This window comes from Pantherophis guttatus, chromosome 2 (genome assembly GCF_059756535.1).
Source record: "Pantherophis guttatus breed Tessera chromosome 2, ASM5975653v1, whole genome shotgun sequence".
In the NCBI taxonomy this organism is placed as follows: Eukaryota; Metazoa; Chordata; class Lepidosauria; order Squamata; family Colubridae; genus Pantherophis; species Pantherophis guttatus.
In genome coordinates this window covers 206,501,639-206,528,800 of record NC_142064.1, presented here as the reverse complement: position 1 = coordinate 206,528,800, position 27,162 = coordinate 206,501,639, and the positions used below count along the sequence as shown (strand labels likewise).

The following is a 27,162-nucleotide window of genomic DNA, read 5'->3' as shown; positions in this document are numbered from 1 at the left end:
CAAGCAGGCCCTTCTGGGCTTCTGCCAAGCAGAGGCAACTGTAGTCCCTTGCTCTATAATCTTTCCAGACTCCCTGGCAGCTCTCCTGCTTTCAGCACACTCACTCTCCTTCTGTCCACACCCCCTTTGCAAAACCAGTCTGTAGATTCTCCCAGGCAGAAGCTCCACTCTCACTCGGCTTCCCAAGGAGAGAGCAAAACGCCTGCCTTGCTTTCTGCTCCAGAGGGCTGAGGTTACCAGGTGGAGAGCCTGTGTCTGCTTTGAGAACCTCAGCTGGCCTGGTCAAAGTTGGAGATCCTGTTGTTCAAAAATATTCCCCATCCATGCTCCAGTATAAAAGCTTGGGGAGAGAGGGCATGGTGTTCCCATACCTCTCCTGATGGAGGCTAACATAATTTTAATCCCTAATTCTGGAGCACCGTTCAGGCCGTGCTTTGGGAACAAATGCAACCAGGAAAAGGAAGCACGCTCCACATCTGGCTAATTGGATGCATCACGTACTCCGACAATCACTTGCTAAGTAAAAATAGAGAGAGAAGCTGCCTTTATTTCCTGATTGAGGGTTTCTCAACGGAGGTATGATTAATTAAGAAGCTTTGATGCATTCTAGGCTTATGTCAAAAGCAAGCAATGAAATCAAATCCCTATGTAGTGTCAGGTATTTCCCACCACAGTTCTGACCACACTTCCGATACTGATTCCACCATGCAATTATTACAAACACACGCGTTATACTTTCACTACATCAAGTGACAAAGACCATCCATGCTTGTTGACTGCTCAGTCCTTCCCCTGGCACCATATTCACTTTTTGTTTTTTACTTTCGCAGCCTGACAGAATCGATTCGTAAAGTCACTGGGAAGCCAGTCCCCAAGGAGTGCCGTCTCTTGGAATTGTCAATGGTCTGTGAAAATGAAGAACTCGATGATGATTTACCACCTGTTTATATCAAGTTTTAACAAACCAGTAGTCAAAAATAAATTACTTGTGCAATGGATCAGAAAGGAAGCAATCTCGTTAAATCAGATAGAAGTACTGAAAGTGACTGCTCTAAACACAAATTAATGCAAGAATGTGCTTTGGTGAAGGGATGACGGCGATGTGTCCTCTCCAGTGCATCAGCTTAAAAATGCCTGCAGGGGTTATCCTACCCCTGAGGACCATGAACAGATAATTTGTTGGAAATGAATATGAAGTGCAATCTACAAAACTTCTTTTGTCGTACCCTGAATCTCACCTCTCATTATGTTCCTATATCACATCAGTTGGGTGTGTGGCAGGGGTGAAATGCTACCGGTTCACTTAGGTTTGGGTAAACCGGTAGTGATAAAAACTATGGGTTCGAGTGAACCCATAGGTAGCTCCCCGTTTGGTTGAACCAGCATTTTATAAAACTACCGTTTCGGGTGGAGCGGTAGTAAAAAAAAGCAATTGGTTCCTCCGAACCAATATTTCCGACGATCAGCTGTGCTGCGGGGTTTAGCTATGCTAGAAAGCAGGCAATCCTGCTTTCTAGCAAAGCTAAATTGCGCACCATAGCTGATCCCCCCATCGCTATTCTACTTACCTTCCCAAACCTCCTTTTGGTGTGTACTGAGCATGTGTGCGCACTCGCAGAGTGTGCATTTGGTGCGCACTGCGCATGCGCAGACAGCATGCGTTTGGTGCGCATGCACAGCAGAGGTGGGTTTCAGCAGGTTCTGACCAGTTCTGGAGAACCGGTAGCGGAAATTTTGAATAGTTCAGAGAACCGGTAGTAAAAATTCTGACTGGCCCCGCCCCCATCTATTCTCTGCCTCTCAAGTCCCAGCTGATCGGGTGGAAATGGGGATTTTGCAGTAACCTTCCCTGAGTGGGTTGGGAATGGAGATTTTACAGTATCCTTTCCCCTGCCACACCCGCTATGCCATGCCATGCCCACCAAGCCACACCCACAGAACCGGTAGTAAAAATTTTTGAAACCCACCACTGCTCCTTGAGTATTGGTCTGTGATTTGTAGACACACTGCAAATGTGGGTGGGGATTAGGCTTATTGTAGTCCAACACAGCTGGAAGGCCCCAGGCTACTGCCTTAAAGGATGGGATATTTTCATTATCTCAGCACCAAAAGACCTAATCTTCAATGTTCAACTAGTATCTCCAATTAGATGAGACAGCTTGAGGGACACACTAGGAGAGGTTTTGGAAAGCCAGTTGCAAGTCGCAATTAGAGCAGACAGCGTTGGGCTAGATGTAGCAATAATCAACCAGAGTACCTTCAAGCTTTCAGCTGTCCCTGTGTTTTGAATAAGTGCAATGGAAAGAGACGTTAGAGTACTGTGAGATATTTGAGAGGCACTAAGTTGTGCTGTAGTTGAGGGCAAAATATGAGTTTAAATGCCTTGATTGTTGATTGGGCAGCATGGCGCAAACCATTATCTTTTTCTTTACAGTAAGATGGGATTATCATGGGGATGAATGAGAGTTTGTAAAACATTCATTATGCATGCCGAAAGGAAGATCAGAAGCTGCCTTATACAAGGGCTTCATCTACCTTACTATCGTCTCCATACTTAACAATTATGGATGGAGTTCTTTCAAGTCCTACGTGCAGATACCAAGGACTGAATGGGCATCTTGCATTTAAAACATGTGCTCTCCCAATGTAGCCTGCTCCTTGTTACACATCGTTACCAATAGAATTGATAGTGCCCGTGGCTCTTCAGGATAAACCACAGCCTCCCTGATTGTTTGCCACCCAGACTTCATGAAGGAGAGCTCTATGCTCCCACTATTGTAGATAGATCCAGAAGAAACTTACGTATTTGTAAGCAAATTGCTTTGCCATATTGTCCACCTATTAGTTTTAGTTGTTCTGTCCACTCGGATCCATCATTGTTGTGACAACTAGATACCGGTAGTCCTCGACTTACGACTGTAATGGAGTCTGCCCATTATAGTCAAATGTAATAAATAAATAATAAATAAGTCATGATGGCCGTAAAGCAGGTTATCATGTGACCAACCTGATTATACAAGCTATATTTTGCAGCGGTGAGGTGCAGACATTATTCATTATGGGGTGTTTTTGCCAAAAACCAGAAGTAAACATTGATTTTCAGCAAAAATGTAAATTGTGGTCACATGACTGCAGGATGCTGCAAATGGTCATAAATGCAGGCCAGTTGCTGAGGTCTCAAAATTCAGTCACATGACTATGGGAGGGGGCAGCTGTCATAAGTTTGGAACCGAGTTGCAAGTACCTTTTAGGGGAGTCTTGTTGTAATGTTGAATGGTCACTAAGTGAGCAGTCACAAGTGGAGAACTAGCTTATTTGTAAACTGCTACCTTGTAAATTCTATCATCTTCTTTTGCCCCAGCTACTGAAACATCCAGCTCTTTGAACTTGATTTCTCACAACATTTGATTTCCCTTCTGATAAGAAAGATAAGAGTGTGCCTATAATGTTACAAATCGTTAAAAACAACTTGGCTGACAATTCCGTATTTGTGGTTTGATTTTAAGAGAGAGTGTGAGAACTTCACTCCTGTGAAACTTCTCAAGCAACACTAGTAATAACAACTGATGAAGATAACTGAGTGGCTTTCCTTTCTTCACTTCTAATTTAAATCAAATACTTTAGATTAGGTTCATTCTGCACTTTATGGCAAATTGCCCTGTGACAACTTGTATATTCTGTTTACAGTAAACTGCTAGCAACTGCTACATTAAAGTAATGAGACAGAGTTGATTATGAAATTATGCCTCGTTCGTTTCCGCAAAAGCCTTGCTCTGAATAAAACTGCCTTTGAATCCCAGGCTGGGCAGAGAATTCCTCTGCTCTTCCAGCCTTTTTTCCTGTTCCCTTCACACTGACTAAGCCAGTTTCATTATATTCACAGGATTGAAGATTGTGGATGCATTCACACAACGTGCTAATACAGTTTTCTAATTACAAGCAGGTTACATTTCAAAATGCTGTTTGTAAATCCATTTTGTTTGTAAATTCACCCAGATATTAAAAAACAACAACTGCGCACAGTACATTTTCTACCATGTATAAGTGGCACTTATACTTAATTCCAGACATTGTAATTCATAGTTACTACAGAAAATGAAACTAAACAAAAATAAACACCACAAGATCAGCAAACAAACAGGATGGGATAGCATCCAAAATGGTGTACCTCAGCCTCCCTATGCGACAGTGCTGTGAAGCATACATATGTGACATCCTGTAAACAAACCCTTTCTGCCTTCTCTCACCTTCTGGGATCTTCTAATTGGAGTTGAGAATAGGTTGGTTTGTATCGAAGTTTGTAACTGGAAAACTTGTAAGTACAGCGATTCCTTGACTTATTGAGCCCAAAATTTCTGTTGCTAAGTGGCACAGTTATTAAGTACTTGAATTTTGCTCCATTTTACGACTTTTCTTGCCACGGTTGTTAAGTGAATCACTGCAGTTGTTAAGTTAGTAGTTAGATCACTGCAACTGTCATAAATATGAGTCAGTTCCCAAGTGGTTGAATTTTGATCACATTACTGCAGCAGTCATAAGAGTAAAAAAATGGTCATAGGTCAGTTTTTGTAACTTTGAACAGTCACTAAATGAACTTGTTAAGTCGAGGACTACTACTGTATTGTCTTTATTGGTTAGTTTTAACCTTGTTTGTTTTGCTGCTTTATTTACACCAAGTGTTAGGGGGGTTTTTTTGTAAACCACCTTAAACTCCTGGCTAGTTTAAGACTCACTGTATCATGTGAACCCAGAAAGAAGTAGATAAACCAAGTCAAGAATACTGAATGTATTTTACTGCAACTCCCATATTTTCCTAACAAGTATGGGTGTGCTATCCAGGAGTTATGAAAGCCAGTGTAGCTGAAGAGTAGAAGTCTTCAGACTTGGCAATGTAATTCACCATTTAAAATCTTCCCCAGTGATTTCTCTTGTGAATCAATTTACTTTCTATCCCATGAAACATTCTCTTGCCTGCCTGGATAGGAATAACACCATGCACCAAACCCCCAGTAGCATTGCAGCTGCCCTGAAACCAGATTTATCAGAACTGCTATGCTGCTGCTTTTTTTTTTTAAACAAAACTTTTGAGGAAAAGATCAAGGATATACAATTTGGCTGAGTAGGATTTAAATAGCATGCCAGACATTTTGCCAGAAAGTAGTAGGTAAGACCAGAACAAAAACCACATTTCATTTAATTTCCTACTAACTGAAATGAAATACAGTTAGCCATCTATTAGACGCATTATCCTCCTGGTGTAGTAACAATTATCATTTTAGAAACAGCTGTTGGTTATCTCTGGGAGCCACACACAAAGTGTTAAGGAACCGCAAGAGACCCAGGGCTATCAAATTGTTCATCTTTGATGCAAATGGTTTCAAGCTGTCCAAGATGCTATTTCAAATACCACATAAGCTTGTTTCCCTTTTCTCTCTCACCTTTATTCTGTGAAAGGCATTAAAGCACTTCAGTTCTCCTTGTCATGGTATTTGAGTAACTGCTATAGAAGTGTCCATGCTGAATTTTATGTTCCTTTAAAGCCTCACTACTCAGCCTACTGTGTTTTGGACTTATATTTTTGCATATTTATCAAAATATATATTGTATTGGCTATGTGTAAATGCTATATAGCAGATAATGCTACCCAACATCTAGTTGTAGCTGCTCAGGAGTGGCAAAAGTGGGTCAGCTTTCAGGATGCAGACCAGTGGTTCATTGATGTGGCAAATTTAAGCATAGATCTCGATTTTGTTCTTCGCAGAACCTTTTGCATCATCTTAAAAAGTTATCAACAGAGTATTCAAGATTGTTGGAGAGTCTTGAAATTGCACTCGCTTTCTTAGCTTGCAATGAACTACTGTCTACTACTAAATGAACAGAAAGCCTTCTGTTCAATGCTGGCTATAGATGTCAGTCTTCAAGGACCCTCGTTATGAATCCTCCTCCCCTTCCATTTCACTTTTAATACCAGTTCCTAGCACAGGACCTCATTTGCCATTAATTACTTTCTTATTGAAAATCGTATTGAACTGATGGCACAAATACTGACGTAGTGCCTGAAGAGTTTTGGGAGGGGGGAGAGATTTACCTCTTCAGTTCTGACCAGAAAGAATCCCGCAGATGTCCAATTTATTACATAAAGCAGACCCTGGAAAAGGCTTTTGCCTCAAGGGCCAAACTATACATAATGGCGGGAACATGTTCTGATGTTAAAAACATGGCTCTTCCACAATCGCATAGACCAGTGTGTTTTTCAAACTTGGCAACTTTTTAAGTTGTGTGGATGTCCGCTTCCAGAATTCTGGGAGTTGAAGTTCACATATCTTAAACATGCCAAGTTCGAACAACAAAGACTGGGAAAGGCTGAATTGGGTAAGCAACATGAGAAGGGAGGAAGACGGTGACTTTGGGAAAGTTCTATATTCCAGATTGAAACATGCCTTTCATTGTCGTAACATAAATCTCCACCCCATGTCTTTACCTACAGTTTATATTTAAATACAAAGATCTACTTCTGTCATATCTAGTTTAGCCGGCATGGTGTGGCATACCAATAATTGATACTGGGTCAAGATACTTGAAATCATGATTTATTCTGCAACAGTTCTACTGAGCTGAAAGTGGGGAGAGACCACCACTGAAGAATAGTATGCACTGTACAGTGTAGCTTGTATAGTCAAGATTCTTAGTTGAATGCTTAGCAATTGTCCTTTCTGGGATGCGAGTGGCAGGATGGAAGCAAATCAAATTACAGCTGGCCTGATTTATCTTAATTTACGATATAGTTGGCTCTCACTCTGCACTAATCCATACTTTGTTTAGCCATGATTTATTGAATAAACTCTTGCTGAGTTCATTAAAGCATCTTCTCAGCGGATTTAGCTGGAGCTATCACATTGGAAGATGCTTATGTGTTTCCCTCCCCTGCCCCCCCAGGTATTATGGGATCAGTTAGCAGTGTAAGTCTGGCACTCCCCTTGGTCAAGGAAAGATGGTGTAACGGTTGGAGCCTGAAAAGGCTCTTGATGTGCGAGACAGACGGCACCTCTTCAAACTGTGTAGTTTATGCAAAAGATAAAGGCCAAACGGAACACCTGGGAAATTAAGCTGATCAAGTCTGCTGTTTTTAAAGGTGCTATTTTTAACAGGATGGTGATTAACCATTGAGGAAAGCATCACAAAAGCATGAAGTTGGTTTCCCCTTTGCACCAAGGTTCATGACTGCTCAGTAACTTTCATGAGCAGTCTGTAGTAGTAGAGAAAACCTACCCAACAGCCTATATTCTGCCGTTATTGTAAATAAAAGGAGAAAAATCCCTTTGGCTTTTCTTACATTGAAGGCAGATTTTTTTGGGGTAATCCTTTAGATCTAGTGATTAGAGGCAGAGGCGTGTGTTAACTAGAAGGAGGCTTGCTTTTTTTTTTTTGCTCTTTTGCTGGCTTATGATGCAACTTCCAGAACAAAATTAGCAGGATGATGGCTCATAAACCAATTGTTTTAGGGCTCATTCACGTAACTGTGCTAAGAGGAACAATGCTTGTGATAAAGAAGGGGATTTGTCACTTATCCCTTAGTAGCATGTTGGTGAAAGACCACAGTTCAAAAGGTATGTGTTTGGAATCAGCCAGACAGGCCACGGGGTTTACCACATTACTGGCAGCATCGCAATCTCATGTGGCTTCCGTTTCATGAGGGAACTTTTATCCCCTCTTATAACTCAAGGGCATTATAATATCGTTTCTCTATGTGGGCAGTACAGGTAATCCTCAAGTTACGCCCACAGTTGAGCCCTGCATTTATGTTGCTAAGTGAAATATTTGTCAAGTGAGTTTTGCCCCATTTTTACAACTTTTCTTGCCACCGTTGTTATGTGAATCATTGCATTTGTTAAGTTAGTAACATTGTCGTTAAGTGAATCTGGATTCCCCATTGATTTTGCTTATCAGAAGGTCGCAAAAGCGGATCACTTGACCCCGGAACATTGCAACCATCATAAATATGAATATACCAAGCATTTGAATTTTGATCACATGAACATGGGGATGCTGCAACGGTCATAAGTGTGGAAACTGGTCATAAGTCACTTTTTTTCAGTGCCTTTATAACTTTGAAGGGTCACTAAATGAACTGTTGTAAGTCGAGGACTTCCTGCATATTTCGTGTGCTGTCATTGGTTCTGTGATACATCTGGCTCCTTCCAAACTGAGAAAGAACTCTGAAAATGTAATAATATTTGAGTAAACTCCCCTTTTGAAGCACTCTTCCGTGTATTTTTAATTTATATTTTCTATAATGAACATCACTGGATTTGTAATGAGCATCACTTGCCATGTAATGTTACATTAAGGGTAATATCAGTATGTAAGGAGAGAGTTGGAGTTCAAATCCAGAGATGGCTGAATAGCTTGGAATTTTCCGTGATGTACCCAATGTAGTCAAGGGTGTTTTTTGAATACATTTTGAATATTGCATATTCACTTAAAGCCAAGATGGGCAATACAATATAATTGTGTTGGATACCGCCCCCCCCCCCCAAAATCAGGCTTCCCATAGTCAATGCTTTTTTAAAATTATTTTTATGGCTGCATTTCAAACATATTGTGCTTGAGCATTTTACATTCATATGGCATATTATTCAGCCAGCATAACTGGATGAACAAGGAAAGGATACAGTGCCCTACTTCACACACAGCTAGGTCATGATTTGTTGAATAAGTCACAATTGAATGAGTTCAGTAAGCACTAGCCCATTCACTTTTTCTCACAAACCGAGGTCCGAATTGTCTCGGGACACTAAGCCAAACCAACAGTGGTTAGAGGTGGTGACAGTTGCATCTGGAGGCATCCGATCATCAAGTCCTTGCTTTAAGAAAATGATGATCACCGCATCTCATGATGCGGCCTTTTCAAAAAATCAAATCAGATCTTAGGGCAGGGATGTTGGATTCTGACACCCGTCAGCTCGAACATGAAGTTTCAAACGATCGTGGATTATTGCGTTTGTAATGCAAGAACAGGGTTATATTACTTTTCACAATGACTATCTTCTGAAAGCTAATCACAAATTAATTTAAAATCCAGCTTCTAAAGGACTGCAGTTTCTGTTCCAGTAAGTAGGTTGTTTGCAAGCGTCATTTGCAAAGGTAGTTAATGAAATTTCCACATGCTGAGGCAAAATATCTTTGTATAAGATCCAGGAAATAAAGAATAACAAAATCCTTTAACTCCCATGCCCTCTTTGTATATGTCTATGCATAAACCAGCTGGAAAGGAAGGGGAAAAAAGGAAACCGTGGACCGAACGAGCCTCAGCTTGAGCCAGAGAGGCAATTGCTGTATTTTTGTGTTTTGTAGAAGCCAGCCTGGGATGCTGTAGGCATGCCACAAGATGATGTAGTCATAAAAAACATGAGAAGTTCATTATAAACATCAAACAGAAAGAACATCTGGGCTACATGGTAACTCTAGAAAGCCATCCCAGCCCCTCCTTTCAGCCTACGTCATTCTGTAGAAAGCTACTGTTACTCCACTCCTGTGAAATATGGCAATTTTATCTGCAAAACTGAAATGGTTGTTTTTAGTTTTGTTTTTAATAACATCTGCTTGGCCAGCATATGTGCAGACAGCCTAAAAAGCTGTAGGATTTTGCTGCAGGGTGCCTATTTATCAGGAAATAGGCTTTGCTTTGCTAGAGATCAACTACAGTACTTAAAAAAAAACACCACTCCTCGCCCAACCCTATCTGTCTTCTGAGTGTGTGGAAAACTCCCACTAAGTACTGATCAAAACAATTGCACTGTAAAGTCATGTAAATTAAAGACACCAATTAAAGGCGTGTAACCTATCACTTTTGTAACTTGCTTGCCTGATTAATTTATGGAAGTCATTATCACAAGTTCTGGCTTTTCTCTTTTAGAGAAAATATTGGCACCTCCCCCTTTTTTCAGCAGTTCATTTTAGAATTGCTGGACTTTCTCTCCAGCCATTTTATTTTTGTTTTGCTGGTTTAGTACCCCCCCTTTTTTTTGCAAAGGGGTGGGGAGGGGGTTGAAGTTGTCAAGACATTCGCGTACCCAGTAAAAAGCTCATTCCTTCTTCTAGATTCTTTGTGTCTGACAGCCTGCTTCCCTCCTGCCCCCTTCCTCTTTGGTCTCTTAGCCAGACAGTGAGAAAAGCAACTTTAGCAGATCACATTTTAAGGGGACAATTAGTAGCTTTTACCTGCCAATTGCCATTTGATAATCTGGCTCTGATCTCCAGAGCTTTGATTTCCATGAGAAGTACCCGCTTATTTCTCCCTTTGCCATGGACCTCCAAGAATGGAATGGACTGATTTGATTATGTATCACCAACTCCTATCTACTATATGAAATAAGGGTAATTGTTGAAATAAATTCACGGAGGAGAGACCAATTGATAACTTCCAGCCTTGTGCCCTAAATGGAAATGCAGGTTCTCACTGGTCACTTGAGTAGACAGGCTAAATGACTGGATTCAATTTCATTCAAAGTAGGGCTCCCGTTTCTGGGCTGCAAAAATCCACACGGCCCCTAGATGGCAATAAAGAGACACAGAAAACTGTACTGTCAATATCCAACAACTAGATGCCCTAGTACAGTGATGGCTAACCTTTTCCGGACTGAATGGCCAAAGCTCCCAAATGTGTGCGCACCCAAACCTCCAAAATACAATGTGGCACACCCCCTGCATGTGCCCCGCCCCCTGTGCATGCAACTCACCCCCCACGCATGTTAGTGCGTCCCTGCATGCGCCCCCCCCACATGCGCACACAGCCTCCTGAACATGCCCCGCCCCGCGCATATGCCCCCCCCACATCCGTGGCAGAGACCCGAAAACCAGCTGGCCAGTAGGAGGCGTGCACGCATGCGCAGCAGACCTGAACTGTGGTGACGGCTCATGTGCCATCAGAGAGGGTGCTGTATGCCACCTTTGGCACCCATGCCATAGGTTCGCCATCATGGCCCTAGTATATATGATTCCTTTTAATTTGCCAAGGAAATTGGAGGTTAATTTTGGTAATGAACTCTGGATTCGGTGCAATTTATCTGGTTCAGTAAGTTAATGTTTGCAAATGTTTAAAAGAGTATTTGCCTATATGATTATCAAAACTGAAGTATTTCCTTCCTGATTTTAGCAGGCTGTACTTCAGATCATTCTTACAGGAGGATCCATACATATCTAGATGCTTCCTATAATGTCTGTAACTGCGTGTCACATATGTTATCAGGCTCCTTAATGCTATTACTATAAGGGATAAATGTGAGGATAAATAAGATGGTCTTTCGGCTTCTATCTACTGTATCTAGAAGCAGTAAAAACAAAACCTAGCTCTGTATTGTTCTTTAGTGGCCCTCATTTTTCATTCTTCACAGATATTTGAAGCTGCTGATGTGATTGATCATCACTGTTATATTTTTACATCCATGTTTGCGCTTTTTTTTTAATCTTAAAGTGTACACGATGATAAAGCTAAAACAAATTTATATACTAGGTCCAGGTGTTGTTACTATTGCACAACGCAGGGTCTTAATACCTAACTGAAATTATAAACATATTTATTTGGGTAATATCCACATGGTATCCAATCTGTTTTACTTCCAGGTAAACAGGTAATAAGTAGCACTAATTTGTGACATTTAACACTGAACACTTGTTTGGATCATTGATGGTGCTACTTAATGGAAGACCAGTTGCCACTCTGACCAAGACTTAGTTTTCCTCCAAATATTATTTTAGCCATGTATATTTGGCCACCAGAGCTGTTGTATTCTGCTCTACAGGTCCCAGCTGGACGGCACCCTTGCGCATTACATGCCAGAATGCAACTCCTGCCGCCATTTAGAATCCTTTCTGAAATCCTCATGGTTGAGAAACTCATAGTGGATCTCCTCCTGGCTACTTCCCAGATTTGATACTGAGAACTGAGCACAATCTGTTCTACGCAATCTAACCTTTTTCCATTAAGAAGTTGATATCGAGACAGAGTTAGTAAAAACACTAGTTTGGTCTTGCCTGTAAGACAAATAATCTTATTTCCACATTCTTTAGGGACCAATAAAGTAAAGCAACAATTCCTTCTAGGCAAGTCCTCAAGATTTTGGTCATGTCTCTCATTTCGAACTTTGTACTCTCCAATAATAAAACAAGCACGTTAATATTTATCAAACTAACTGAGATCTATAGTTTAATGATTAGGAGCCCCGGTGACGTAGTGGTTAGAATGCAGTACTCACTGCTCACTGCCAGGAGTTCGATCCGGCTCAAGGTTGACTTGGACTTCCATCCGTCCAGGATCAGTAAAATGAGAACCCAGATAGTTGGGGGCAATATGCTGACTCTGAAAAACTATAGAGGGAGGTCTGTAAAGCAATGTGAAGTGGTATATAAGTCTAAGTGCTTTGCTTTTGCTATTGCTATTAAGGCCAATTCAGCTCAAAGGCTCAGAAAGGGACATAGCCTTAATTCCTGAGATGAAACTTTGGATTCAAAATTTGTTGTTCCTTGCTTCTTATTTTTATTCTTCTTATAGCTACATTATGGGGGAAATTGATTTAATTAATTTTGGGATAAATCAATTGGACCACAATTATAGTATCACTTGGGTCAAGCAGTCAGATTTAAGACACCATACAGCTATGATGTAGAAAAAAAGGCATTTATTTATAAACAAGCATAAAAAAAAAGGCAAGCTAGATGTAGCCAATCACATCGTTGCAAATGATGGGCTGCCTACTTCGGCAGTTCATTAGGGCAGCAAAGCTGCTACAGTCTGTAGAAAGCTCACTGATGTTGGCGTGGGATTGGTGGAAGTAGGGTAATGAAGGGCGCCCATCCAGACCGGCAGGGCAAGAGAAACGCTTGGTGCCATCCCGATCCTGCTTGGTGCGCTCCGTGCGGGAGATGCCAGCCAGCCTGCGGCGAACGTTGCCTGAGAGGTTAAGCAAGAAGCCATGGGGCTTGGCCAGCCAACGCTGCAGCCACCCCCGTTCCCCGCTTTCTTCAGGCAAGTCCATCCAGTTCTCCACTAAGTCAGCAAAACAGTTGTCCCCTAGCACAAGAGGCTGCCGGTTACGACTCTGGGACAAGAGGGACACTGTCCAGTCACCCGCATCAGAGGGTTCGCCATCCCGCCACCGCTCTAGGCAAGCATCTGAAGCCGATTTTGGCCGGGGCCTCCTGGCCGGCACTCGACGGCGTAGGAAGCCCCCTGAGGAAAGCTTACTGGCTCTCAGGGGTGGAGGGCCTTCCTCATCCCGCCAGCTGTTCCCAGATACTTCTGAATAGCCCGAATCAAACTCCAGACTTCGCTCGCTGCTGGGTGGGGAGAAAGCAACCTCTTCTTCCACAACTCCTTCCAAGCAACAGGCAGAATCTGCTTCCGAGATAGCTGATATCCGTGGGCTGATACAGGACTTTGAGGAAGGCAGAGCCGAGGGTAGCCGTATCTCCTGAGGTTCCAGTCGCAGCTCTCGGTCTTGAGCCCTCTTGAGATCGTGGAGCGTCCGCATCATGCACTGCATCTGGCCTCGCAGCACCTCGCTCGACTCCTTCATGCACAGCTGTGGGGAGGAAAAGCAATCGTCCTTATTTTCTTGAAATGATGATCCACCCAAGAAAAGTGCCCCGTTCAAGTCCCAGGTGAGAGCCATGACAACTGAAAATAGCTAGCACATATACCCCAAATTACATCTATGCTGAAATCCTCAAGCCAACTTAGTCTACCGTATGTATCATGAGCTCAGTGCCACAAACATCCATAAAAAGCCACGTGTGGGTCATGAGTCCAGACGAAAACACAAAGATCAATGTCTCCATTGATCTGAGCTGGTGACCTCACACGACCCAGGCCTCCTTAGGCAAAAGCATTTGCTTGACATAAACCCTTTGATGACAGTCTCTGACACTGCTCCTTCCCTGCCGCTCAAGCCTTTAGAAAGCACCACTCGCACTCCTGTCACTCAGCTTACCTGGTCAACATATTCTAAGTGCCTAAGGAGTCCCACACATCAAGGATTTCCAGGGCCGACTACATGCCAAGAATCTCCCTCCAGCTCTAGAGCCCAGGCACCTTGTTAGGCGAGGGGCACCAAATCTGCCTTAACTGAGGGGTGGAGTTGGGAGCCAGAGCCGCACGCGCGAGCCTTTGCCCTGTCTCGTCTTGGCAGGTCCCCCAGCCCCGAGGCGGTAGCTTTTCAGCAACATCTGCACGTTCCAAGCCCATCCCCAGCCGTACAAGCAGCAGCTTGTTGCAGTGGGTGAGTTGCCCCACCCGGCAGAAGATGACACAAAGGGTGTGTGAGAGCCTGCAGGAATTACACAAGCAGCCATTCAAGGAGGAAAAGGCAGGCGATAAGGCCACCGTCACTGGCGGCAGAGGGGAAGACTGGACCAGCCGCCGTGTAAGCAAAGGTGAAGTTCATCTGGGAGTTAACGAGCTTTAGAAATCCTAGAGCAAGGATTTAGAAATCCTAGAGCAAGCACCAGAGAAAGGACAAGATGTTCGCATAGGGGCAGAATAAGGCCAATTGGCCTTTCTTGTAAGAAATCTCTATGACCAGATGAAGTGGCCAGGAGGAGCACATCCCTTCTAGGTGCTCTAAAGGAAAGGAGGCCCTACTCTAATGGACACAAGGTGAGGGAGAGATATAAAAGCTAGGCTGGCTGGTTTCTTCATAGTAAGCAGGACATGTCTGAGGGTCTTCTCTAGTCTGGCAGGGAAAATGTTTTGTCACAAGCCCATAAATTTGCTTTGCCTATTTCTCAATCCTAGAGTGACAAAGGGAGAGTTGTGGGCTCAAATACAAAGACTGCAGAGTCCTAGTATCTTATTTTGTTTTCCTCTCTCTTCTGCAGAGCCCCTTCCTGTTGCTTTCTGAAAGTCTTTGCAGTTCAGATCAAAGATATACCACAGGCCACTGCTCCTCCAGGCATAATTTGGACACGGTCACAAAAAATGATTCATTTTAGCTGCTCTGGTGATACAGCATACAATAATCCTCAGTGCCTAGCTCAAAACCAAGAACAAATGTGTCTTGGTGTGATAGTTCAGTCACAGTTCCAGGGCTAAGAATGTAATTTTTTTTTTAAAAAAATGTAGTTTATATATTGTTTTGTTACATACTCCGTAGATCAGTTTCACTTCAAGCCTAGGAAACATTCATGCTCCCTTCCTAGTAACAGCATCAATAAAAGACTTTTACATTACAGAACTGAGTCAGCAATTGGTGGGATTTTAAGAGAAAAACATCCTCTTTTCAAATCTTGCATGGAAGAGATTAAGAAACAAGGCAACTTCCGTACAATTCCAGCTGAGCAGCAGCTGGAAAGAAAAAGGAATTCTCCTGATCTGACTAGCATCTCCTGTGGAATATGACTCCATATCCTGTCCCAAGCCTTGTAATAACGCAGGCCCCTGAGACCATCTCAAATGGACTGCCGAAAAGCTGACTAAATACGTAATCATACAGTCTCTATTCAATTCAATTGAATATGCAGTAATTCATTTAAGGTGTTATTTTTCTCCTGATGTGCAGGCCATCCAAAAACCAAGTGCTGTCTTGGGTTCAAAAATCTAGACTGAAACAAATCAACACTTTAATGGTTGCATTAGCAGAGGGATAGAATCAAGATCACGTGAAATGTTAATACCACTTTTATAATGCCTTGGTAAAACTACACTTGGAATATTGCATCCAGTTTTGGTCACCACCACAATGTAAAAAAGATGTTGAGACTCTAGAAAGAGTGCAGAGAAGAGCAACAAAGATGATTAGGGGACTGGAGGCTAAAACATATGTAGAAGGGTTGCTGGAACTGGGTATGTCTGGTCTGATGAAAAGAAGGATTAGGGGTGACATGATAGCAGTGTTCCAATATCTCAGAGGCTGCCACAAAGAAGAGGGAGTCAAGCTATTCTCCAAAGCACCTGAGGGTAGGACAAGAAGCAATGGATGGAAACTAATCAAGGAGAGAAGCAAGCTAGAATTAAGGAGAAATTTCCTGACAGTGAGGACAATTAATCAGTGGAATGACTTGCCTCCAGAAGTTGCAAATGCTCCAACACCGGAAGTTTTTAAGAAGAGATTGGACAACCATTTGTCTGAAATGGTATAGGGTTTCCTGCCAGAACAGGGGGTTGGACTAGAAGACCTCCAAGGTCCCTTCCAACTCTGTTATTCTATTCTATTGGTTCCCAAGACCATTTCAAAGTTGGGAAAAATGGTTTCTCAGTCGATAACGGGAGCAAAAGTCCAGAGCTTGAGAGTCCCAGATGCCCTGAAAAGGCTGCCATGCTCTGTTCCATGCCATACTGCCTTGATAAGCTTGGGCAAGAGAGAATAAAAGATGGAAACAAACAAGATATCTTCCTGAGCAGCTATGACTGAGAAGCCTTGAAGCCACGTGTGCACACTTGGCACAAAGCACTTCCCACACAAAGACCAAAAAAAAAAAGATTACGTGTTGTGCCTTGGGCTTAAAACAGCCACATGGGGCACAACGAGCTGCAAAATGATTGGCTGCCCTTGATCTGATAATTTCATAATTAGATTATCACTAAATAAATCACAGATGTAAAACTGGTCTCGAAACGGAGTTTTTAAGTAGTTACCTAAAAACATGTCTTGCCTATGTGCAACAGCTTCCAGAAACATACTCAAACTCAAACTTAGATGTTCCAACGTCTACCCTGATTTATTAATTCATGGTATGTATATGGCATTTTTCCAAAACCTCAAGCCAGCTTGTTACAAACAAACAGAACAGCACTAGAATGTTGTCAACTGAAACCAAATTAAGCTCTAAAAAACAGCCCCAAAGCACCAACTACCTCAACCTCAGAGATGGCCAGAGGGCCAGTCCAGTGGTTGATAGGACTGTCTATCCTCATGGCTCTAGTGATGGAGAGAGGGGCCTGCTATTGTAGGCTTTTCTGGCATCTGGCAAGGAGAAGCAGCCCTTGTGTACCATGGCTCTTGAGTGGTGAATTCTTAAAGGTACCCTTTTAAAAAGGGTAAAAAAGACCCCTTGGGACAGCCTACCATGCACCCCTTGATTAGAATAGACTTCCGCATTTAGCCTCCAGGTCTGTTGAGACTACAACTGTCAGAAATCTCAGCCAGCATTGCCTTTTTGTTTCCCCAACATGACAGCCCGTTTGGCTAAGACCAAGAGGTTCTGCGTTCTAGTCCTCCCTTAAGCATGTAAACAAGCTGGATGAGTTTGGGACAGTCACACTCTCCCAGTTTAACCCATCTCAAAAGGTGGTTGTTCTGGGGAAAACAGGAGTATGAGTGTTAGGTATTTATGCCACACTGAGGTATTTATTTATTTTTAATTTGATTTATATGCCGCCCTTCTCCGGAGACTCAGGGCGGCTTACAATGCGTTAAGCAATAGCCTTCATACTTTTGTATATTTATACAAAGTCAGCTTATTGCCCCCACAAACTGGGTCCTCATTTAACCTACCTTAGAAAGGATGGAAGGCTGAGTCAACCTTGAGCCTGGTAAGATTCGAACCTGCAGTAATTGCAGGCAGCTGTGTTAATAACAGGGTGCTTTAAACTACTACTACCAAGGCTTTTGACCAAAATAAAAGTGGGATAAACCTCTAATAAATAAATAAATGATTGGAAAGCATAAGGTTGGAGAAGTACTCATTTCTCAGAACAAGAAAATGTTAAAGAAGCAATTTATAAGACTAAATAACACATGGGGGAGGGGGGAAAAACTTCATCAAACTCAGAGCCTTCCTGAATGATACCACATTGGCTAGGAAATATGGTAGATGTATCCCAACATGCCTGGATCCACCAAGGTAAGAAGACTTGCCTATGAAATGATGTTTGGACTGGCGCATGCTGAGAGATTATAGGGCCGCGCTTAGAGACCAGAGTTATCACACATGCCTGTTCCCAAAAGAAAAATAATGCTGCTGCTTATTTCTCAATATGGTTCTGGCAGCTGCTCAGCCCCTTACAGGGACCCCATTTGTGGTGACAGTAAAGAATGACAAGAATTTTGCATCGCATATAAATACAAAGCAGAGATTGCACTAAACGTTATGGGGTTTTCACTGTCTATTACATCTCTCTGCCTTATTTATCCAAAGAGCTCCTTCCACTATGATATCACTTTTAATAGTCAAACTTACCACTTCAGGACTTCTCAAAACATGAGGTTTTTTTCCCCTTTATATTTTTATGCTCATTACAAAAAATGCAAGTGACCACTACCTTCAGTGGGTGCCACTAACTTTGGATAACCTAAGGAGCTTATCAGACCAATACGATGTGAAGCTGCATCATCTTCATCATCATGGATATTAGATGATACAGAATATCCAGCTTCCTGCATTAGGCCTGTCACAGTCCTCCACGGGGGCCCTAAGTCAGTTTCTCCACTCCCTAGGACTATCCATCCCAACTACTAATGATGCTGGCTGGGAATTATGCGGCTGTACTTGAAGCCATTCAAAGGACACCAGGTCAAGAAGGGTCTGCTAAGAGGATGAATTGAAAGTGGAGCAAGATTCATGTCTTTTAATTCTCTCACTAAATGATGGGTTTCCCAAAGGATGCTCAAGGCAAGTTGAAAACGAATAGCAGAGACTCCAGGCCTGGTATCAGCACCTGGCATTTTTAGGCAACTGCTGGAGTCCCAAGAAACCAACGTATGCCAGTTCCTAAACTGAGCATACCAAGGCCTGAGGCCAGGAATTCCAGTCATCATCTTAATTTCCCAGTTCTTACAATGCCTCAGAAGAGCACTAGTCAGTGGTGTTGTGAGAAATGTAATGTGGCAGTGCAGAAGTAGTAGCTGTGGTCCACAAAAGGGCAGACAAACAGAGAAAGCAATTGACCAAATAGAATTTAATCCAGGAAGACACTGGTCAACTCAAATCTACAGATTCCTGTGGGTTCTGTGGTGCTATCCTAGGAGAGCACAAGACCTATCGAATTCCATGCTGGCCATTTCTTATACATATTCTTAGAAATCAGGACAGTTGTAGCCAATCCTATAATGCCACTCTTTTTCAGACAAACATCCCAAGATCATAATGAGCTGTGGTGGTGCAGTGGTTAGAATGCAGTACTGCAGGCTACTTCTGCTGACTGCCAGCTGCTAGAAGTTTGGCAGTTCAAATCTCACCAGGCTCAAGATTGACTCAGCCTTCCATCCTTCCGAGGTCAGTAAAATGAGGACCCAGATTGTGGGGGCAATATGCTGACTCTGTAAACTACTTAGAGAGGGCTGTGAAGCGGTATATAAATCTAAGCGCTATTGCTATAACAATCTTTCATTTATAGCTTGCAGTGTCTCTACAGAGCACTAGAGGGCAAGCTCTATGTGATGATGGACATTTTTTCTTCATTGTACTCAGCTGGAGATGGGACAGATGAAACTTAAGGTGGTCCATAATGACTGCTCTCAGGATGTCCAATACAGGACATCTGTTTGTCACAGCAGCAAAGCTTCTATGAAGCTGGGCAAGGCTACCAAAATAAGATAGACCCTAAGCAAGCTTTCTCCACGTGCATTAGGAGTGAGAGCTCCTCAGTTATGTGGAAATTGACAACATAACAATTGTTATCTAACCAAAATTTAATTACTGATCGGGAGGATTCAACTTCCTGGATGCACTTTATCATGGAAACAGACCCTGATTGGATAGGGACAAATCGCCTGCTCCTCACTCAGTGGTCCTCAGCCTAGTCACACGTTTCAAAGCCGGCACCGGAACAGCCCAGGATCAAGAAGAATCTCCGGGACCAGCCAGTGGGGGAATTTTCTCTCCATTCAATCCCACATTTTTTCTCCCCAGAATAACAGCCGATCCATCCCGCTTCCGACTCTCCCCTTCATCCTGGGCTGGACTAGAAGACCTCCAAGGTCCCTTCCAGCTCATTCATTCATTCAAATCCTTGCTGGATCGTTACCGCTTCCCAATCTCAGCTTCTCTTTTGAGGGCCAAAGGCCCGTCGGAGACGGGAGAAGCAACACCTTCAGGCATCGTCGGAAGGCATTTTTTTCCCGCCAACAGGCTGCCCGATTTGGCGCCCAGATCTTCAGATGTAAGGGTCCCTCCCTTGCCCCTTGGGGAGTCTGCCTAGGGTTGCAATGGGTGGCTCTGGTCTCCTCCGCAGCCCGGCCAGCTCTCCCAGCCAAGCCCCTCCGAAGGCACAGCGACATCGGTGCGCCGCTACAGCTAGCAATCCTCTAAACTAGGCAGAATGCGGACGGAGCGGTACAGCGCCTGCCTCAAGACGAGCGAGCGAGAGGGCTTGACAGCTCTGGGCGGAAAAAAAAAACAAAGCACCGCTTCACTCACTCGGCGCCGAAGACGCAAGCCCCGTCTTGCTGCCCGGACAGCCTTCAGCAGGCAGCCGTTCCCAGGGAAGGGAAGTCACAAGACAGGCGCTCTCGCCAGCGCTGCTTCGTCTCAACTCTGCTGCCCCGGGATAGAAGAAGGTCTTTTAGGAAGTTTTTTTTTCTCCCTCCCTCCTGCCCCACCGGTCCAGGCTCTCCTCTCTTGCTCAGCCACTAAAGGTTCGGGGTGGAGGACGCTCTAACTAGACCCCCGATTCAGTCCTTCTCATGCACGCGCCTCCGTGAACCCCGCTACTGCAGCCGCTCCTCCCCACCGCATCCCTGATTTTTTTTTTCCCCCTCTTCCCCCGAATTTACCACTTCTGCGCGGAGGTGGCTGACGAAGGCGTCGAGGCGCGCGCTGTGCATGCCAAAAGCTGGGGCGCTCAGCTGCCAGCAGAAGGGAACCGGCCGCGCAGTCCGGCGAGGACGAGGAAAGAGGCTCCGAGACCAACGCAGGAGGCGCTGGAAACTTTCTCCCTAGTTCGGTCCCAAAGCAGCGAAGCGCCCCCTTTGGTTCAGACCGCGCCCCCTCCCTTTCTCCTGGCACGAGAGCCAATGAGCGCCCGAGATCTGGTCCCCCTTTGCTCGACCGACAGCCAATCAGCGGGCCAAACAAACTGCTTGAAACCTGAGCTTCGAGGACCGGGTGTAATTTAATTAGAGCCCATATTAGGAGCCAAAAGGTCTCGCAGATGGAAAGAGGGGCCGATGGGGCAAACGGTCCGCTCGGATTCCCCTTGGGCACAGCGGTTATGGGGAGAGCTCATGCTACTCTAGTCTAGCCTACCTCCGGCGAGAAGCGCCCTGAGGGCCAAATCCTGACCTAAAAAGAGACACTCTTAGGCGCGAAGCCTCCAATTTAAGTCTTTTTCCTCATCTATTAATCGCAGCGGGACGGGACAGGGACGCAACGTTTGATGTTCTGCTTGCTTATTGACCAGCCATTCGCTCGTCCTGCTAGTTGGTACTATTGAAAGAGGCAGGAGCTTTCTCCCACCTAGAGAAATAAAGGGGAAATTTCACATTCCGCTACAAACTCTCTTTATAGTATATACTCACTCTTAACTATACCTTATTCCTCCTGTTGATGTTATAATAGATGTTCCTCTATTTGTACCTATTTTATGTATCCAATCTACTTATTACTTAATACGTTCTTGACAAATAAAAAAATAAATAAAAATATATAATTGGCACCATACAATAGTTGCTTTTCAGCACCATCCACATTCAAAAGAAGATGCTCAAGCTTGCAGATATACATTGCACAGTAGAAGCCCTGCTCCAAATACTGGGGAGGAGTGACTGTTGACTATGGGGAGGGAAATGTACTCTGCATATTCACAGGGGCACAAGTAGTTCATCATGAGTGTATCTTCCAAGAAGATATCTATTCAAATCCTAGCATTTGAAAGCTGGGCTTATTTTATGATTTTATAATGTTTAAAAATGTTCATATAATTTGGGGTGTTCACAAAAATGTTTACAAGCATGATATCTAAATGTAATTGTGTGCATTTAACAAATTTCTTAGTGGCTGAAATGGAACATTTTACAGTTCCAAAATTTCACCATGAATTGTGCTCCTGCACAGCTTCCTTTCTGTCTTGTGAAAAGCTCAGAAACTATACTTTTTCTGTTCCAAGGATGATATAGAACATATCCCCTCACCCTCCAGGAAATGAGTCTTAAAATGAGAAAGGTTGGATTGACAAAATGCAGAAGGCTATTTGTTGGTTGCCTACTTTGTGGCTTAATATGTGTATAGAACCCCCAGATCTGGATTGCAAGAATTTAAGTTCTCCGGTATCTTCTGTCTGCTGCCACCTATTGGTCATCCATGTTTTTGCAGACCAGATTTAATCTGTGGGAAACTGGGCCATTGACTTCTTAATCCAATAAATCATTGATCAGATATGCATGGGTTAACTTGAAATGGAATCATACAGTTACAAAGGACTCTTTAAAAGTCCAGACTTAGTGCAGAGTGAGAATCCAAATGTTATTATTATGAATACACTGGACTACAGACTGTAGATGATCCCAAGATGATATCATAACATTTGAATTTTGTTATTCTTTGCTTTTCTCTCATGGTCATCCAGATTCTTTGCAGATCTGATCTGGTAGTTCTATAATTTGTGCAAAGCCACCCTGTCTTGCTGTGATTATCTTGCACATAGTATTGTATCATGCAATCCCTGGCAATAGGATTAATTCAAGAAACTATGACTGATGTGTTGTACAAATGCAGCCATGATGCTCCAGCCTTCTTTAGACACGCAAAAAGTAACATGCATTACGTCTGGATGGAATTAAATCCCTAAAGTGAATTTTTAAACAAAAAATGAAAACGATAAACCTCTTATTAATGCCTAAATAATACCATCCATTTTTAAGAACTCAAAAACTACACAGTGGTTAGCCCACAGCTCTAGTTGAACTAAGAGAAAGCATGATTGCATATAACATATCAAGCAAAAAACAAAACAGGTCTCAGTGAAGATGAAGGAACAGAATTTCTGCAAAAGTTCGCAAGTACGTTTTGCAGCCATGATGATGAACATGAAGATGAGGAGCAGGAGGAGAAGGAGATAATGATGATGACATTCATTCAGTTATGTCCAGCTCTTGGCGGTTTTATGGGCCAGGTCTCGCCACATCTTCTGATTTTGCACTACTAATTTGGCAGCCATGATGTGGATAGGTAAATGGTTAAACTATGAACCAAGTGCCATTTTTCATAACTGAAGGGTGTAAACAGCGAACTTCTCCAAATAATTATTTGGTGGCAATTGTCTTTCAACTTGTTCATAAATAGCTTGAAACTGGCAGCAAGCAATGAAGGAGCCACATCTGCTGGCAACTCAAATTATTCTGGGTAAGCTATCGGGGACAGAAAGGGTATGAAACAAGAGAAAGTGGCAAGTATCAAGAGACCCCCCAAAAGCCATGACATTTATGTACACATTAGTAAGATTGAAGTTCTGGCAAGTTTAATGATCTTAGAACCGTGATCTATAGGAAAATTAAAATAATTGTCTGTAGGACCTTTATGAGAACGGTGAACAATGTGCTAGAAATAAGCTATAAAAAAGACTGCCAGTGTTCTAAGGTGTCTATATCAGCATTTCTCAACTTTAGCAACTTTAAGATGTATGGACTCCAACTCTCAGAGTTACCCAACCAGCAATATAGGACTCCTTACAAGGAAAGGGTATCCTGTTTGGGTCTCTTAATTCAGAGAAGATGAGAAGAGGGATGATAGCAACGTGATAAAAATGTATAAAATAAGGCCCAATCTGAAGTTCACGGGGAAAGGTTATTTGTTTCTTCACATCTGCCACCCCCTTTTCTTAAAAAGAATTTTTGCTTTAATCTTCAATTCCCACTAGTAACGAATTATAAGTATGTACAATTGCATCTGTTCTTTCTTTGCTATTCTTTTCCCCTCTGGCCACTCCCTCCAATATCTTCCTTGGTGTTTGCTTTAGATTATGAACTTTTTGCAAGCAGAGTTGTAAAACACTGATAATCAATTTGTTTTTTTCTTTAAAGGGTCACAGGATTGTAATGTCTTTGTAGCAAAAATCTGACACAGCTACTCCCTTTGGAAGCCATTAGGCATATAAGTGTCCTGTTGTTTAGAAGATGTATTGTCACGGTCGTTTGCCACAAACCACAATGACATCACAATGATTATGATGACATTTCTCCCAGCTCCCTGTGGGATGGCCCCATGGGTTTGAATTTTGATATCAATAAACTATATCTTTATTCCCCTTATGTTTTTTTTAAAAAACCCTTTAGATTCATTCCTCAGGCACTTGGATTAGCCTGTCTAATATAGGCTGCCAACTCATTCATTGGAATGCTTTTCCCTTTATTCTTCTGACACTGGAAAATTGCCACCTTTTCTTATCCCTTAAAGAATGACCTTAATTATCTGATCTTTTCTAAAACCAAGTTGGGAATATATATATATATATATATATATATATATATATATATATATATATATGTAGGTCTTTGGTTATTCGGGTCTTCTCCCACGTAAAATTGGAAGTGTCTTGGCGACGTTTCGATGAAGTCTCATTCGTCATCTTCAGGCTGGTGTTCTCGGCTTCGTGCTTCCAGGAGCAAATTTTGCTCCTGGAAGCACGAAGCCAAGAACACCAGCCTGAAGATGACGAATGAGACTTCGTCGAAACGTCGCCAAGACACTTCCAATTTTACGTGGGAGAAGACCCGAATAACCAAAGACCTACATACAAACACCCGCGAAAACCTGAGAAAACAAATATATATATACACACACACACACACACACACACACATATATATACTTGCATACAATCATAAAATTGGCTTGATAAGAATACTGAAGTCTCATACTAGCTAAAGCCAATTGAGAGTTTCGGAAATATATTTTTTTATTTGTTTGTTATCAGCAAGGTTTATTCTTATAATACCCTGTCCATTGGGAAGAGATTATCGATTTCTCTCCAAATTTGAGAAATTCTGGTCCATCTCTGAGAAATCAAATCAAATCTATTGCAGGAATCAGTTGGAGTACAATCAAAATATTGCCAACTGAAAGTGTTGGTTTAGAATTCCAATCAGCTAAAAGAGCTGCATATAAAGCTGTCTGAAAAATCTATGAAGGCCATTAAGTTTCACCCAACAAAAGCTGTCACAGCTAAATTGCTTTGGATCTCAAGAAGATTGAGTAACTTTATACTCATCTACGTGGCAATAAAGTCACATACATTTTGATAAACTATAGGGCTGCCGTGTAAATTTACCATAGAGTATCATCACGGTCAAAAGCAGGAGACTCATAATATTGTTTATCTTTCCTAGAGAGGTAGTTTATTTTACTACTTCTGGTGGGCCTGTTATAGAAATTATCTGAGAGCTCCCTTATTACAGAAGGAGGAATGCCCTCAGTGGAAATGAAATTGATTAAAAAGTCTCCATAACCTGCTTTAACAGTGTCAGGGGCTGGCTGTGTATACAGTGGTCAATACTGGCAAAAGAATTCCTGGTTCTCATTCAGCATTGCTCATTTTTTGAAGCAATATATAAACAAATATATGCCTAACGTACCGTCCATCTCAACTACTAATTAAAATAATGATAGTAACAATACCTTTAACACCATCAACAACAACAGCTGCCTATCCCAAGTGCTAGGGAAGGACACAAGAGGTAGACAGAAGTGCTAAATCCAGTGTAAACATCTGGCTGTGTGATCACCCATAATAATAACAGCATTATTTTTATAGAGACAGCTTGACTTGCTTACTTGAGCCATTGGAACCTCCTTTTTTTAGACAATATATAAGTATTCCACATTCTTTCTGTCTAGAGAAGGGATGTTATATTTATGTCCACCTTGTGGATTTCCTGGGGACACAGAGAGCACTGTTGGAAACAGGAGACTGGGCTTATATAGGTAGCTGTTTACTGAGCTGGACACAGATCGGCAATCAGCTCTATTAGCAGAAGCCCTACGGATTAAGGGCCGATTTACTCAGAGGCCCTGGGCAGTGCATTCATACGCAGTCCTTCTTTGACTGACCTCATCCTCAGCAATTATACCAGAGGAAATTCCAGCCGCTGCAATATTTTTACTTAAAGATTAGCAAATGGTGGTAGGATTCAGCTCAGCAAAATCCTCATAGAAACCTTTTCTTCCTAAAACAGCACCTTAACTGGAACCATCACAACTGACGCAAGTCGAAAAACCCAGCAAACAGGGCCCTAAAGTAGCCTCACAGCAGATAGTGGCCCTGGATCTCCCCGCCTGCCAGGGTTTGATTCCACAATCTGAAGTAAAGGCATCTGTGTGCAGTTGGAATTGGGTGGCAGGCAATAGGAGGGCTCTTCTCCCAAGCCAGTTGGCACAAGCTGGACTCTCAAACAGGCTGCCTGCTGTGCAGAGGGTACCCCACCCAAGCTGCCAGTTCTTCCTCCTCCTCCTCCTCATTCCTGAGGGCTTGGGTTGACAGGTACAAGCCTCAGCAGCTCCCTCTTACACACCCACTGTTAAGAGACTAAGGACATCACTGGGCTCAGGCTATTTCTATAGCAGGAAGTCAGGCCTTTTCCTCCCAAATCAGTAAGGAGAGGCTAAGGGAGGGGAGCACACGGGAGCAGGGCATGAGCAGTGCTGAGGACAAGGACTTCAGAAGGTTTAGAAAATTGTTTTCGCTTTCCCTTATGGGACCATTTTGGGTCAGGCTTGCACTTACAGCCTATGATGCTAGGGCTTGCCTGGAAAATGGGTAGGAAGGTTCCAGCCCTTGAATTCAATCTTGCTCACAAATCTAGCTAATTAGACACAAATGTTGCTAATCTCAACATTTCACAGAAGGGCCATGTGAATCCTTTACTTGGGTACCCAGCTGCAGGTTGGAGAGTTGGCTATCAATCAATCAGAATAGAGCCAGAAGGGACCTTGGAGATCTTCTAATCCAACCCCCTACTCAATCAGGAGACCTTATACCATTTCACATAGGGTAGGTGCTGTCCAGTCTTTTCTTAAAAACTTTTTTTTCTTAAAACTCAAGCAATTACTTTTGCTGGCCTTCAAAGAGTATAGGTTCATCAGTCCAAGAAAGGAAAATATAATCCAAAAATCAAGGTTGGATAAATCCAAACACACACACACACACTTTTTGCCTTTTCCAGGATTATTAATTCAAGATTTGCAGATTAGATTAGCAAGGAGCCCATATAATTTACCCAAGGAAGATTAGGAAGA

The 27,162-nt window shown here is 42.8% G+C and overlaps 2 protein-coding genes across 4 annotated transcripts in view; one reads left to right on the top strand and one right to left on the bottom strand.

Moving 5' to 3' along the window:
* Positions 1-3,732, top strand: part of UBA7 (ubiquitin like modifier activating enzyme 7) — a 54,000-nt gene extending 50,268 nt beyond the window's left edge. For both annotated transcript variants that reach the window (XM_034441309.3, XM_034441298.3), the window contains exon 26: positions 831-3,732. In XM_034441309.3, the coding sequence (XP_034297200.2) occupies positions 831-960 (130 nt within the window). In that variant the 3' untranslated portion in view covers positions 961-3,732. The remainder of the gene's footprint in view (positions 1-830) is intronic.
* An 8,928-nt stretch (positions 3,733-12,660) lies between these two features.
* INKA1 (inka box actin regulator 1) lies at positions 12,661-20,930 on the bottom strand. 2 transcript variants are annotated; one of them, XM_034441329.3, is made up of 2 exons: positions 20,709-20,930; positions 12,661-13,580 (listed from the first exon to the last, which is right to left on the bottom strand). In XM_034441329.3, exons 1-2 carry the CDS (start codon positions 20,757-20,759, stop codon positions 12,711-12,713), a joined length of 921 nt encoding a protein of 306 aa, XP_034297220.1. In that variant the 5' UTR covers positions 20,760-20,930; the 3' UTR covers positions 12,661-12,710. The 2 variants fall into 2 exon arrangements, with proteins under 2 accessions (XP_034297220.1, XP_034297224.1); XM_034441333.3 differs by lacking the exon at positions 20,709-20,930 and adding an exon at positions 13,989-20,678.
* Positions 20,931-27,162: the final 6,232 nt, after the last annotated feature.